This window comes from Emys orbicularis, chromosome 2, assembly GCF_028017835.1.
Source record: "Emys orbicularis isolate rEmyOrb1 chromosome 2, rEmyOrb1.hap1, whole genome shotgun sequence".
NCBI classification, from domain to species: domain Eukaryota; kingdom Metazoa; phylum Chordata; order Testudines; family Emydidae; genus Emys; species Emys orbicularis.
In genome coordinates, this window is record NC_088684.1 from 14,211,776 (window position 1) to 14,228,437 (window position 16,662).

Genomic DNA, 16,662 nt, shown 5'->3' on the forward strand with positions numbered 1-16,662 from the left:
CCTATTAAGTGGCCTATTTAACAACATGGGCTAATTATGGATTTGCACTGCAAATGCGTCATCTGAACTCTGGGCCTGTTTCTTAGTTACTCCATTCCTGTGATTGGGGATTTGGTTTGGTGGGAGCAAAGGTAGATTTAAGCCTCCTTTGCACTCTCCAAATTACAGGGCCATGTAGACACTGGCCTGGCAGTCAGTGTAAGTCAGAGCAGCCTCAAGGCTATTCTAATGTACGCTTTGTTCCATAAGTCCTCAGAGAAGCAAAGAATAGCTGTAGTGTAGCACACTCTGGCCACACTATCACATGCCCTTGGTACACCCTGTATGCAGGGGACTGTGAGAAAGACTGGTTCAGAGCCTTTGTATCAGCTAAACACTGGCCAGGAATAGCCTCTGTACAACAGCTAATCTCAAGAAGACATTTCTGCCTACTTTAATGCTGCTAGAATGGCATAAATGAACCTTAGAGTAACTGGGAATCAGCCCTTCTCGGTCTTTGATGAAACCAAGATCCTGACAACTTGTATTCATTAGAGAGCCCATGGCACTCTCTCCAAATAGGGTGTTAATGCTGGGACATTGCCCAGATCCAATTAAAGGTAATTACATCATGTCTGCCTAAATACCCTCTGCAGTTTCAGTTACTTTTCCTGTCCTGAACTTGTGCAGTGTTGCTGGGCACTGTGATACAGCTGCTGACTTCCAACCTGGAGCTGTCTGCCTTCCAGTAGGGAGTGAAATGGTCCAAATGTATCACCATTGACTTACTTCAAAAGTCTTTTGGGAAGGTTAGTGAGATCCTCAAATGATAAGCCCTGTGTAAGTGTAAAGTCTCCGGTTCCCATTGGCAGAAGTGTTACGTCACGATAGCACTGAATTTACTCTGGACACCAAGTAGGCAGTGCATCCAGCTAGTGCCTAGATAACTGGCCTTTCCCTCAAAGGACTGACTCTGGGATAATGGCATACCAAAAATGGGCTATTACTTACTCAGCTATAAAGAACAGCACAATTGGCTAGGTATATTGAGGGGGTTTCCCTTTCGTCTGATGTGACAAGTATTGGCCACTGTTGGGGGTAGGCTGCCAGACCTGATGGACCAGTGGTATAATCTGAAACGGCAAATCGCTCAAATACTTTTTTTTTGGCACTTCCGAAAGGTACTTAAAGTTTTTTAAAAAGTAGATAAACATTAGTCAGAAGTTCATACCACGATTTTTCAACGGGGCCTCAATTGTGGCACTTCTAAATGTTTCAGTGTATGCCTTACACCATACTGAATGAGTTATTGTTCTAATGCAAGTGACCCTGACAACATGTAGCCCTGAGCTACAGAGACGGAGATTAAAATGCCAACCTAGGACTTTGAAGATCTCAGTTCAAGTCCCTGCACTGATACAAACCTCCCCTTGACTTTAGGCAAGTCACTGAGCCTCTCAATCCTCCATGTGCAAAATGGGGGTAATAGTACTTCCCAACCTCACTGGGGTGTTGTGATGATCAATAGATTAAAGAATGTGAGGTGCTCAGATACCATGATAATGGGTGCCCTATAAGTACCTAAAATAGATACCAACACATAATGCTGACAAATGATCTTACTAGACAGATGGTAACAAGAGGGCTGACACTTTGAAAATGAGCAGCTATCATGTGGTTGCCCAAGAAAATCTGTTAATTTAAATAAAATAAATATATAAAACCATTGTCTAAAGGGACTAGAGAGCTCAGGAATTTGTATTGTGATGCAGAGCCTTTCACTTCCCAAGTCTTAATTTCCACTCCAGAGCAGACCCATGGTAAACAAGGGTTGTTAGAACCTAATGATTTGGGGAGGGGGAGTGACCTATGAAAAGGATATGACGGTGTTTTTCTCCTCCTTTAATTTCTTCAAAGACACCATGATTTTTTTTTATTTTTTTTTACAAAACCAGTTTTACAATGCCAGTCATGATCAATTAAAAATTAAGGTCCAAATTACAATCACAAAAAACAAGAAACTTCCCCACCGTTCCTGACATGCATCTTGTTGTTCACTGAAATGGAATAACTCACTCAGGCACATGTACTCTCCTCCCTCAATATACTCTTTCATCAACCTTCAGATGCTTTCCGTTTATTAAGTAGCAATCTTTTGCTAGTCAGCTGAATCAGTAGATGTTGTCCTGTAATTTACTAATGGGTAGAATACTTCTGAGGTCCCCCAGTAGAAAAAATGTAGTGTCCAAGAGAATACCACTGCTCAAAACATATTAGCTTTTTGATATACTTCAGGCCAAATTCTCAGTAGGTGTAAAAAGCTGAAACATCAGAGGAGCCAAGTTAATTTTCACAAGCTGACAATCTGGCGCATCATCTCAGAATGTACGTACAAATGACCATTCTCAAAATGCATACAGCAAGGTAGCACTCAGCTCATTTTAGACTTGTCATTTGCTTTGAACTCTATATTTAGGCACTCTGAATGGAATTCTTAAACAAATAGACCAAAATATTGCCATACAAACACGGCAGGAAAAACCACAAAGGGTAATCTGGCTTCAGGTAATATTTTGATGCCCTAGCAGCTGCATGCATGGGAGACAGAAATGAGTGATCTTAAGCAAGAATAGCTATTTTACATAAGAAAAGGATTGTTGAGCAGGCCACATGTGGTCATGCCATGGGGAAATACGTAACTAAACCAGGTACCATTCTATTCATCATTCATAAGAAGCCAATATGGTTCTCAAGGAGATGCCGTGTATACAGGTCTGTCTCATCTTACGCGGGGGTTCCGTTCCGCGGTTAGCGCGTAAAGCGAAAACCGCTTATAGCCAAAATCCCATTGAGTTCAATGGCGGGCGAAATTGCCCGCACTACAGGTATAGTATTAAAATTGTTATTTTTCTCTTTTTTTTTTTTTGCCGACCGCGTAAAGTTGAAATCGCGCATGTTAAATGCGCGTAAGATGCGACAGACCTGTATCTTGTCTCCTACTAACACAGGACAGGATGCCACTACTATAATTCTTAATTCAACAGATAATGAGGCAATATAACATCTGGGAAAACACAGAAGGGAAAAATGTGAAATTAATTACCCCAAGGAAGATTTGGGAATGAAGACACCGACTTGGGGTTCTTTCAACAAACAAATCAGCACTAATAGGACAAACTGCTATCAACCAGACCACTTAGCACTTTGCAGGAGATGGAAGCTAATTACTAATAAGTCAGTAGGTTCTCTTAAGTGGGCTCTTCTGTATACAGTAGTTAGTAATTTAAGTTCAAGAGTGAGATTCTGGCCCCATTGAAGTTAATGGTAAAACTTCCATTGACTTCACTGGGGCCAGGATTTCACCCTATATATTTTATTTGCCTAAATTACATCTCACTGTCCGTTAAAATTACTAGCCTATATTTGTGTTCCACACATCTATATAATACTATTAATATAATAAAAACAATCTGTGATAAAAAATGTTCAGGTTTGCAACAGCACAAACTGACCTGTACAAATTGATTGAAGTTCGATTTTTGCCTCTGACTGGCAGAAATAAAAACAGAAGCTTGTTTAGCTAGCATAAGGAGTCTACGGTAACTTTCTATCTTGAAAGGACAAGAGTAATTTTCACTGTTTAATATACTAAAAGAGAGTTCTGATGATTTTTTGGCATAAGCCTTCATGAAACTAAATTATTTTGATCCTACAAGGCGTTTGGCAGAAGATTTGAGGTGTCTATTAAACCCATTCCATAATTTGCCATGTTTATTAACACTGTGTCATTGTGCCATACATTCTTAACGTTTTCCAGTGAACAATTTGGTAGTTCAGAGTAAAACTACATATTGAGTCAGCTTTACGTTTGCTGTCGGCTAACGTTTCTATGCATTTTTAAAATAAGGGTTTGTCTGCAATATCCTCTCAACACCCAGTTTGCAAAAAGTCTGCCTGAGCCCATGGCCAAATTTCTTGGATGATCATTGTCATGGGCGCTTCTATTTTAAGATAGCCAGCTTAGTACAAAATAATGGTGAGCAAGGTGTAAGATCCTAAGCAGAACAGAAAGAGAAGGGGAAAAAAGGAGGAGGGGGGAAAATAGGAGGGCAGAGAAGAATTTTTCATTTTACTAAATTTATTTTCCCTTGTAAAGAGTATAATCTACTCCCAACTATCAAAGTCAAATTCGATCTGATTTATTATTGCATATAGATCCATTTTATCCCTTTTTTCCCCCTGAATATATAATTGCTTCAGCTGTACAGATTAAGAGCTCCAAATTGAAAAGCAGTAATAGCTATGACTTCAGGCTTATCCTAATTCACATTGTCATTGGAAATTAGTATTAAATCTATTAATGATGCTCAAATTTCCAGGAGTTGTTTCTTGTGGCTCAGTTATAAACATCATGAGCATCAGCCCCTAATGGGGAGATGCTCACCTCAGAAAATCCACCAGCACAATTACTGACAAGATAACATGGAGACTGAAACATCCACTGCTAGAGATGGTCAGGTTCTCCACACTCTTATACCACCTTTATGTTTTCCCACTGAGATGTGGTATAAAACTGGTTAACAGGACAGCAAATCAGGCCCACTGTCTCTTGGTGAGAGTTAAAGCACAGTCCCAGGCACACTGCTGCTGCCCATACACATGTATAACCTCTTGTGAAACACACATTGGGACCAAGGGCCAGATCTACAAAGGGATTAAGGTGCCTACATCCAAAATTTAGAACCTCAACCCCCTTGTACAGCTGCCACCTAACCCTGTCGGTGCCTAAAATCGGCCAGTGGGCATGTGCACAGCTGCCTCTGTCCTGAAACCCAGCTCACATCTAAGCCCCAGTGGGATCCTCAAAATCGGCATTCCCCAACAGACCCCAATCTGGTAAACATGCTCAGAGGCCGCCCTAGATCACAGCAACTGGATGAGACTTGGCACAAAACATAGCTAGAGGAGGTGGTGCTCCCCTTTGCCCAGTGGTAAGACCACTTGCACTAAACACAAAAACAAATCCCACACACTATCTGATATAGCACAGGGACTTGAATCAAGCTCTCCCACATAAGTACCCTAGGCACTAATGGGTGAAGAGGAGGAGTAGTAGCGGTGGCTGCTCCTTTTGATTTGTAAGAAATGGCCAACTTGGCTGACATATCTAACTCCAGGAGAGGGTCCACTGCAGTGAATCCCAGTTGGGGATAGGCCCCCAGTCCCAGAGGGGGAAGTGGCGGTTTAGGCTACACTCCTCTCTTCAATTTCCTATTGGCTAATCTTGGACTGCTCTGAGCTCAGCATGCTGGCGCTTTGTGGATCCTGTTCTCAGGCCCCTGCTTTCCCCGTGCATTGCGTAAGGAGGCTGGGCACCTAACTTGGGGCTGTGGATTACAGTAGGCAGCAGGGAATCTAAAGTTAAGCATTCCAAGGGTGAGCCTAAATCCCATGTATGGATCTAGCCCCAAGGATGAAATCCTGGCCCCACTGACATCAATGGCAAAATGCTCATTGCCATCTCTGGGGCCAGAATTTAACTCAAGTAGTTTGTTACACAAATATGGACGTCTACTTGGTATGTAGATATAGATATTAAATTTAGGACCATCTTAACCAAGTTGCCTGTGTGCATATGAATTACATAGCCTGCAGTCAGACCATCTTGTGTTGTGATCAGATTCCTCAAGGTTAGGCCAGGCCAGTACTTATGTAGGAAATACTAAGAAAATACCAGAGATGCTGGAAATAGCATTGGTAATTTAGTACTGGACACTTTTCCCTCTGAGTCAGTGCTAACATCATTTCCCACCATGATATTTGGAAGCTGTGCTGTTACAGATGCAGTTTAATTAGATAAGACTTAGAACTGAAAATCTGATACCTTATTTGTAAGAGATCACTGTGTGACTAATCCCAGTGTCCTCCTGACCAAATTACAATTAAAGAAATTGTCCTCTGCTCTCTAAATTCCCTCTGCAGAGTCAGAGAAATGTATTCATTTTCCAGTCTTACATACCTGGGTAGAGTTTGCTATAAAAAGTTAAACAGTTGCTATTTCACACCAGAGATGCCTGCATTTTGGTGTGATGTGAACTCATCCCTATGCAGTGATTACCTACTTCATTTGAAGCTTGAGGCTCGTTTATTTTTAAATCACTTGTAAGTCTTCTGGAAGGGGCTACGGCAGTGCAGTTGTAGTAGAGTGAAACAGAGTAAAAGGGAAAATTCTTGGAAGATGTACAATATAATTTTGAATAACTGAAACTTTACGGTGATATAGCTAAGTGGTAAAGAAGAAACAGGAAGACTATCCTTTTTGACTACACCTGAAGCTCCATCCAAACCACCAAAGGAGAAAATAACTAAATGAAACTCCTTTTGCTTAAGGTAGCTTTGAGAAATCAACGTGAAGAATAATCTAAGATCTGAAATCAATTTTCCCACCTTCCTATAAAAACCCTTAAAGACAGTCTTCAACAGCCACTAAATGGTAATAAAACATCTCAATGTGCGTTGATGGAGATGAGGAGTTTGAATAGAAGACACTTATGTTTAGTGATATTCCTTTATTTTGCAAAAAAAAGTAATAGTTTGCCTTGAAAATATACACTTAGCTAAAAAAGAAAAGTCTGGCCTCACAATAAGGACTAATATAAAAATGAAAAAGCATTGAGGAAACAGGTCTACCAGGTACAAGAGTGCAAATTTATCAAGACATAAAAACTAGCTTGAAATTCCTTTCACTGGAAAACATGTGACCTTATATTATAAGAGTAGAAAAGATACTTCTGTAGATGTAAAATTATAATCACAATATACCATGGAGTAAGTGAAAGAGAATGAACAATATAATACAAAAACAACGAGGAGTCCTTGTGGCACCTTAGAGACTAACAAATGTATTTGGGCATAAGCTTTCATGGGTTAGAACCCACTTCATCAGATGCACTGATGCATCTGATGAAGTGGGTTCTAGCCCACAAAAGCTTATGCCCAGATAAATTTGTTAGTCTCTAAGGTGCCACAAGGACTCCTCGTTGTTTTTGCTAATACAACCTAACACGGCTACCACTCTGAAACCAATATAATACAGTCCACAGTGATTATGACCTTCATGTTCTATAAACAAATTAGTGAAGGAAATTGAAATTGGGTTTTTCTCTCTCTACTAATCAGTCTTGTTTCAGGCACATCTGTTTACACTTAGCCTATGAGCAATACAATAGCTTCTGTGTAACACACTTGTTTTCATGTTTACTTGTCCATGCCGCACATACAGTAGATAAACCACTTCCAAAAGTGAACTATGGGTCTAGTCATAAAACTCCACACAAGGTTCGCTCATAGCTGCTGTGTAGGAATTACAAAGTCACTGAAGGAACATAAGGATGCATTATTGCTTTGTACTGGAGATTTAAATGGAGATTCTTTATTGACTTCTACATAAATAACATTGTTAGGTCATTAAACAATTAAGGGCTTTTATAGCAGTTGTTAAAAATAAAGGATATAATATGATACACTTTAGTACTACAGTACGTAAAATACTGGAAGAGAAACAGAACTGCATTTTCAAATTCCAAAGCTGATTTCATCGTTGACTAGGCACATTGGTGAATATAATAGTCTAAGCAGTCCATAATAATCACGACAGAAGTCCCTGGAAAAGAGGAAAACAAAATACGTTTATGTACATCAGGAAACAAATAATTATTACTGACTCTCTGGAGACTGTCAGATTACAGGCAGTGGAAACAGATAATTGGAAATACAATAAATGTATGTAGATTTATGGAAAAGAATGCAAAAAAGGAGCTAATTGTTTAAATTTAGTACACAGATGACAATAAAGCCTGCGTGCAATATGGAAAAATTAATAATTATATGATTAATCAATTGTTAAGATATTATTCACTTATGCTATTGGATTTGACTCTAGTGATATGGAGTGATTGACCAAGAGACGTGAGAACATAAAATTCTACACTGAATGAACTAGCTCTTCTTAGTAATTAAGTTTGTCACACTGAAACAGGATTATCTAATATCTAAACTACCTTCCTTGGTAGGTTATTCCATTATTCCAAAGAAAGCTGGAGATATAATAGAGGAAAATAAGGTCAAAGTGTGCTATTTTAGAAAGTAATGAGAAAAGATTTATACTGAAAATACTGAACCTATAAAAGGGTCTAAAATTCTGCTTCAATGTAGTTTCAATTTTTTGTTTTTGACAAAAAAGATGCGCAATCAAATCCTTGCAGAAAGATGAAAAATATGGACATAAATTATAAAAATATTCCCTGTCCAAATATTTTTAAAATATAGTGATGCTATGGTCACTATTCACAAGGGTTCTTCTGTGTAGAAGTCTGTGTAGATTTAGATAAAGTCATAATAAGAACTATTAACTAAAATTGGGCTGAAGTGTGTAAGGGCTGCAGTTTTCATTTGATTGGTTCAAAAATTGCATATGGATTAACATCAGACTTTTTATGCAACCTTAACTCTTACACTGAAACTATTTTTTTAAAAGCTATTTTGAGGATATGGACAAAATCATGTTAACGTAGTAATTAAGTGTTTGACCCAGAAAGCTATGAACTTTCAGAGAAGACAGCTTCAACATACCCCCACTCTATTGTGCCTAGGTATGGCAGCAGCTGTAAGAGTCAGCCTTGCTCACTAATTTTGGATCTCTGTAATTATTCTGGCCAAGGCAGATAGAAGTCTCAGCTGAACTTTTTAACGTTTACAAGTCTTATGGGGCCTTTTGGCTAAATCTTAAACTAAGTCTTGAATTTGTTCCAGCAAACTTTGCATGTGCAAATGCAGGTTTTGTATATGCAAATGAAGAGACCTCCTAATGTTACTGTGTTAAACAGTAACTATGTATGCATTATTTAAAAATATATAGCTCCATTTATACTACAAATTGCAAATTAAAGGCACCAAGTTGCTGAAAGCTCCAGGAGCCATTTATTAATCAATTAACCTGGAATTTAAATGTTTCTTATGGGCTTAGTATCTAGAACTACCATTCAAAGTAGGAAATAAACCCCTCAAAAGTTAAAAGTTTCTGTCCTAGTTTCTGTCATTTTTTTTTTATAGCACAGCACATAAATCTGGGTGAATTATTTTTTAACCTAGTATCTGACTAACCTCATTAGAAACAGTAATCCACAGCAAACATGCACACAAGCAGTAGATTCAAGCTCTGTAAATACATTTTTAAGGGATTTGACTTTCCCCTTCACCAGTATTCAACATGTTTCTTGTGCAGAAATGTTCATTTTGGTTCACCAAGTCATCCTGTACCAATTTTTTTTCCTATCAAACTATTCTCCACAAAGTTATTCTCAGAAAAATTATAGATTGGGACCTCTCTGATAGAATCTGTCAACATGACTTTCTATCAGGATTGAAGTTCTCTGTGGGGGACTGATGGCATAAAATTATACTCATTTCCTTCTACATTCCTCTATTAGATCAGCAATTCCTTTACCTAGTTAGCTGAAATTGATATTTCAAAGTTAATTCTTAATCTGAAGAATAGAAAGAATCCAACAACAGCTAGGGGCACAATGGGACAGTTCAATATTAAGCTTTACATGTCAGACTGCCTGAAAAAAGGTACTTTTCTTTTTGGCAGATTCTTAAAGTAACTTCAGAATTCAAAACAATCACTGCCCTTAGTGATTATTTAAGGATTAACCCAGAGCCTCGCTAAGTCATTTTTCAGAGTATGCATCCGAAGAAGTGGGTTGTAGCCCACGAAAGCTTATGCTCTAATAAATTTGTTAGTCTCTAAGGTGCCACAAGTACTCCTGTTATTTTTGCTAAGTCATTGGCAGTCTTTCCATTGGTTTCAATGGGTTTTGAATTAGGCCCTTAAAATTCTTTTCTCTGGTACATCACTGATCAGAGAGTTTAAAATATATGAATAGGTACATACCAGAGCATCAACAGATTTAGGTTTTTGTTCTCTTGGCTCCCCAAGATGTTTAGCGTTTCCTGACAAGAGAAAAGATCTGTTTACTAAATACAGAAGAAGACTTTAAAATATAAACTACAAACAAACAATTCAAATTAAACTATAATTAAAAAGACAAACTGAATCTTCAAGGAAAAGCTTTTGAAAACATTTGTAATGTTTAAGCACTGTTCTCAGTTACTAGAATTTATGGAAAAATAAGGTATTACAAACTACTAGTTATGAGGTTTTACATTTGTTTAATAGGGAATAGTTTGTCCAAATTAAACTGACTGAGCTAAGGCTTTTTAGATTACTAAAACAAATTAAACTTTTTAAAATGAGAATTTAGGTGAGCTTAAAACCTTTCTAAAATCTAAAATGAAACTTTCTAATTTGTATCCTCCCTGATTTTATTGGTTATATTAAGATAAATTAAGTGAGATTAAAATCTTATTTGATTTATTTACCTTTGCAAATGAAGACCGTTTTAAGGGTTACACATCCTCTGCCTCTGACGAAAGCGACCTCAATTAGTCAAGTCAGAAAGTCTTTAAAAGCTTTGTGTTTATTGCTTCCAGCACGGAGCGAGGTGGTCATTAAGGTACCAAAATTCTCATAAAAATTCCAAAGTTGCACTAGTGAAAAAATGCTCAACAAGATGAAAACTAGTCACATCTTTTTCAGAAAATTCATTAGCTATTTTAAACCATTTTTAACCAAGATTATTTTTTTTATATGTGGCATTCAAGCAGATCCATACCATTTGGATATTTAACCAGCATTTAAATCTATCGTGAGTATATAAATGTACATTTAGGTTTATACCATTTTTAAAAAAAAAAAGCTGTACAGTGTTTAGTATGAGCGTTTTATGTTGATCATTGTTAGATGAATTTCTCCCTGTTTACTACTATTTATGAAGGTTTATTATAAAATAAACTAAAGCATAAAATTACTCTCACACACACTGATTTTCTTTCAAAAGTTTATTTAGTATCAAGCAAGAGTAAATTTTGCTTAACACTACAGAACATTTCAAGACTTGAGTTACAAAATACCACATTATTTGCATTTGTAATTTGCTTCCCTTTTTACGCATGTTTGCAAGAGAAAAAACTAGCAAAATGGTTGAAAAATAAAACTAAAAGAACTAAATTGCTGAAAAACCTTTAAAATAAAAGGTTACGCTTATGTTAAAAGAATGGATTAACATATTTAGTAAACCTAGTTTTTGTTTAACACTAGTTAATCAGAGGTTATTTTTTTTGATCACCTATTTTTCAAATACAGTCTGGAAATAACAAAGTTCCTTGTTTTACATATCTTTCTGTCCAGGTTGTTCTTTCAACAAAATAGTTTAAGTTCAGTCCAGCCGTTCAATTTTTAAACACGTTGATTTACTAAAAAGGGATTGTTTATAGAAAAAAATTACTTGGAACAGTATACAGGACTGGTGGAGATTGGATATTTCACAACATCAGACAGTACAATCAGTATCTGGCATATGGCTGGTCTCTGTAGATTCCCTTTGTTGTCCTTGCTGAAGGTGCCTTGTGTCTTGAGTTGGTCCATTCTTCTTGCCCTGAAACAAAGAAAAGCAATCATAATTAGACCTTTCCTAATGATCATTGTGGCAGTGTTTGTTTTTACTTATAATTTTTTTAGTTTAATTTTGGAGTTCAGTGCTTTTGCACTGACAGCTGTAGCGAATGAAGTCTAATATTTAGCCAAAGAACTGGTGAACTTCCCCAAACTGCTCTTCCACCATGCCTCAGTTCTGACTGGGATTAGCTGGGGGTGAGAATGTGTTTAGGCACCTATAATATTCAGTATGGCCTCTAATGAGGTTGCAAAGAAGAGTGCAACTTTGGTGGTAGATTGTGTTGTGGGTACTTATCCTAACAGGACCTGGAGTAAAAACATGACATTCTATGTAGGCTACTGAACAGCTATAAATCTCTCCTCCCCTCCAACTTCTTTTGGCCACTACCAATTTAGGATTACTTTGAATTAGAAAGCTACAAGTGAAAAGTTTCATAATTCCACTATGAACACCTGTGGCTTCCCTTCTGAAAACACAACCTAACGCAGCATTTCAGATAACAGTGGATTTCACAGAAACAAATACATTTCCTGTAAAGCGCAAGATCTACAGAGCTGGATTTTTTTTTAATAATCTTCAAAGAGCAAAGGAAATTGCTTTCCTCGCTTGTAACAACAAAATGAATAAACACACAAATAAAGATTTTCACAACACACACTGAACTGTATTATTAACAATAATAATGGACCGAATCAGAGTTCTAATGTGTTAGACATAGAAACACATAGCTCCCCAAGGTGCTAACAATCTTACTGCAAATCTCGAAATATGATGAGGTACACTTAACATTTTGACCTAAACTCCTGGTAAACAAGTTTGCCCTGACAAATAACAAGCTATCAGTTTTAAGTAACAAAAGATTTAATGAGAAAATTTTAATTTTTTTACCTTAAATACTGTAATGCTACAAAATGTTACATCTTGTGTCCTGCATTAGGCAGGTTGTAAGCTTTATCACTATTGATTTTTCCCTTAGTGAGATACTCTGAGAAATCAGACCCCTACTGTCAAACAGTTAACTTTAATGCTGAAATATACAATGATTTAAGCAATGCAGTCCACAGAGACCAATTTAAAGAACTGTGAGGGGCAAAAATTGCTTGAAGTGACCTCCTCTTTTGATGCACTCATCTAATCAATTACTTTCCCTCAAGTTACTTGCATCAATTCCAGTAGATGACATGTGGCAAACTTATATGTTCAAAGTGTTTGTTATGACAAACAAATCTTAGCTGAGGTCATCATTGCTTTAGGGAGGAGACATCGTAAAATGCACTTCAAAAGATACACCAGGAAATGGTTTTCAGTTATGTTCTAAAGAATGTCATAACATCCATTAACCACAGTCATGATTCACTTGCACCAGTCACTGGCAATTCATGAGTTTTTGAGCTTCCTGACTGATCGAAAACTGCATTTCTCTGATCTCTAGCCAGAGGTATGAAGTAAAGGTGCCTTTTAACAGGCTTTATGCTTCTAATCCATAACAGATTCCTTTAATTAAACCTGTCACCGCTGCACTTCTGATTTGAAAAAAATAATCCTATCATTGTGGCATATGCTTTTTGCTTTATTATGTGTTGTCTTGCCTTCATACAAGTACTCCAGTACCCTTGTGTCTATTACATACCTAAAATACTTTATAACTTTTATATAATTACTACCTGCTTGAGTTTACAGAACTGGAGCTTGGAAATTAATTTATACACCAAAAGACCATGAACTAAGTGTGCAATGTGCTCAATTCAGCCCTGATTCAGCAAAGAACTTAAGCATATGCTCAAGTCCCACTGACTTCAATGAGTCTTAAGCACATGCTTTACATTAAGCATATGCTTAGGTACTCTGCTGAATTGAGGTTTTATGGCCCAATTCTTTGCCATCCTTACTCACACTAAATATTATTGTACGCTGAAAATAATCCCATTGATTTGGGGGAATGTAGTAAATAGGAGTAAGGGTGGACAATCTAGCCCTTAGTGCTTATTTTTACTGTTATATGGCAAAGATAGCAAACAAAATTACAAAAAACAACAACCCCCCCCACCCGCCCCCGAAAAAAACCAACAAATATGTCTCAGTAACCATAAATCTTCAACGTCTATAACAATGGGACTCCAGACCAGCACAAGAGTTGATGCAAGTGGATCCTGATGCAGGATTGCAGCATTCTTCATAAAAAAATTTTTTGTTTTAAATTGATTTTTTTCAAAATTCTTTAAAATACACTGATAATTCCACTTACAAAGCTACTCACCATAAGAATCATATGTTTCCTCACTAAGTCCATGTCCATAATCATAGTAATCTGTTCCACTGTATGAAAAAAAAGACAGACAACGTAAGTAATGCTGTTAGAAATGTAGTGTTAAGCAACATGTCTTAAATCATGATGGACTAGATTCACAAGGGACTTAGGCACTTTGCCTTTTTAGGTGCCAAAGTCCCTCATTTAGGTGGCAGTGACATTCAAAAAACCATTGTTTAGCTGCCACCTGATGCTGTCGGTGCCTAAGTTTCTGCCAGAAGGCATGCAAAATCATCTAAATCTTGACACTGCGCAGCTGCTCGGTGCCCTAGCTTATTTTACAGGGACAACATCCCACAATGTTTTTATGGTCCAGACGTTCATAACTATGTATAACCTTTTGTATGATTATTGCTTTAAAAAATATTTTACATGTGATCAAATGCCTACGGCAGGGGTAGGCAATCTATGGCACATGTGCCGAAGGCGGCACGCGAGCTGATTTTCAGTGGCACTCACATTGCCCGGGTCCTGGCCACTGGTCTGGGGGGCTCTGCATTTTAATTTAATTTTAAATGAAGCTTCTTAAACATTTAAGAAACCTTATTTACTTTACATACAAAAATAGTTTAGTTATTTGTTATAGACTTATAGAAAGAGACCTAAAAATGTTAAAATGTATTACTGGCACACGAAACCTTAAATCAGAGTGAATAAATGAAGACTCGGCACACCACTTCTGAAAGGTTGCTGACCCCTGGCCTATGGGATGTTTGCAGGACACTAAGCAACAAATAAGAAACACCATTTAAAATACAAAATGGGTGATTGTGGTAGTTTGGTATCCAGTAGCCAGATAAATCCAGAGCCAGTGTGGAACACATGGCTATTTGGAAAGTAACTAAATTACAAACTGCTACAACCAAAGCCTTGTCTTCACTAGGAAAAAAGGCTGTGTTCTTATCTTATGTTGGCTAACAAGTGCTAACTAACACAAAGTAAAATCCAAGTCAATCCAAAGCAATTTGTAGTTTTACCAGGAGTTCGCAGGTAGAGGTAAATGCCAGGCTCTCACATAATCTTTTTATGTACAGAGTAAACAATACATGTATTGCAGTTGCATTTAACTTGCAGAAAGAACTACAGAGCTGAGACAGGTAATGAAATAGAGTTGTCAAATTTTGGAAAATACCTGGGCCAAAAGTGTAAAAATTCGGACATATGCAAATACAAAACAATAAGAGCAGTGAATGAGTCTCTGTTATTGCCAGTCTAAAGGTGCCTGAACTAAAAATTCTACTAGTGTCTGCACTGTAAAATTCTGAAGACCTATATAAGAGCTAAAATTCTCATCTATGGTTTGTCAGCCCACGTGATACAGACCTGTATATTAAGGACAAAAATGTGAAGCATACAAAGTAGCATAAATTTGTCCTGCAACAGTTCAGTGATAAAACAATCTTAGTTTTGACAATCAAGAACTTTAAATTGACATTCTCTATCATTTCACACAGCATCAGATTATTTATTGTAAGACTGTCATCAAGTCTAGAGGTCTATAGCAGCTGAGCCCCATCCCTGTGCCTGTCAATCCTGTCAGAATTACTTTTGCAGTGTTTCATTTCACAGACCTAAAATGTCTATTAAACAAAAAATGACTCACATTTTATGGCATGTAAACCGCAAAACCAATAAACACTGGAAGGGAGAAAATCACTTATTTGCATTATAAGTACATCAAAATTTAACTTTATTACCTGACAGACTGTTCAACATTAATAATCGGGTCAAATAATAATGTAAAGTGCTCAAAGTTGCTTAAGGAAGTGCAATGCTCTCTCTCTTCCCTGCACCCTCTCCTCTCAGGCTCTATAACAAAGTAATGCTGCTAAACCCTTGCATGACTGACTTCTGTCTGAACTTGAGAGTCTATACACAAATATGAAATTTTACACAAAAGGGCAATGGAATGTTTGTAACACAGTGAACATATTTTGTGTAAATGGTTGTAGGGAGGACTGAGGAAAGGAGAAAATATAAAAAACGGTAAGACTACCTATATATCGCAGGCCTTCCTATAATTGGAGCCACGTGAAATTCTTTTATTTTTATAATTTTTTCATTTTATTTTTTGGGAATTTCGCGTTATTTTGTTTTATCCCCAAATCCTCACAATCCGCCCCCTTTGCCCTCTGTTGTAATAACTGGGCCTACACATTTACACGCATTGTAAACTTAATTGTAAGACATGACAGTTTATAAAATGTCATGTTAACTTATAACGACAAATGGAAAAACGGTGCAAAAGGGACACAAAAAGACTAAATTAGTCCAAACAAAAAGGCCTATTGATATAACTCAAGGACTGAGTTAACATCATGTCTGGTAAACAAGAGAAGTGTTGGACCAGAAATCAATGAACAATATGAGGTCTAATTAATGAACAAAATAATGAGAGAATGGGCTATTCCACCTATCACTCCATTTGTTTTTTTTAAAAGAAAAATACTTTTTGGGAAAAATTAAGGGAAGAACAGAAGCAAATGCTGGCTGACTGAAGAACTAGAAAAGGGGAAGGAGGGATGTCACCATGACAACTGTCACTCCCACTGTTTCATTGGACCCCTGACCTTCTTTGTCCTAATCCTGAGAAATGTCCTGACCAGGCTGGGCCAGAGAGAGGGAGCCAAATTTCATTGTCACTCCACTAGCTCCGGCTAAGTCTCCAAACACCACCTGGGAAGTGAGACTTTGCCATCCCCCTCTCCATGTGTCCTTTTTCCTTCCCCACCTTATTTCTTTTCTTTCCTATCTCTCCTTTTCCTTGTGTCTAAGAGGAGTCTGGCTTAGCTGGCC

The 16,662-nt window shown here is 37.4% G+C and overlaps 1 protein-coding gene across 1 annotated transcript in view; it reads right to left on the minus strand.

Moving 5' to 3' along the window:
* Positions 1–11,445: 11,445 nt before the first annotated feature.
* The window catches only part of KHDRBS3 (KH RNA binding domain containing, signal transduction associated 3), a 222,333-nt gene continuing 217,116 nt past the window's right edge, over positions 11,446–16,662 (minus strand). Inside the window, exons 8-9 of the mRNA XM_065399700.1 lie at positions 13,816–13,874; positions 11,446–11,537 (exon numbers count right to left, since the gene is read on the minus strand). Of these exons, the coding sequence (XP_065255772.1) occupies positions 11,446–11,537; positions 13,816–13,874 (151 nt within the window). The remainder of the gene's footprint in view (positions 11,538–13,815; positions 13,875–16,662) is intronic.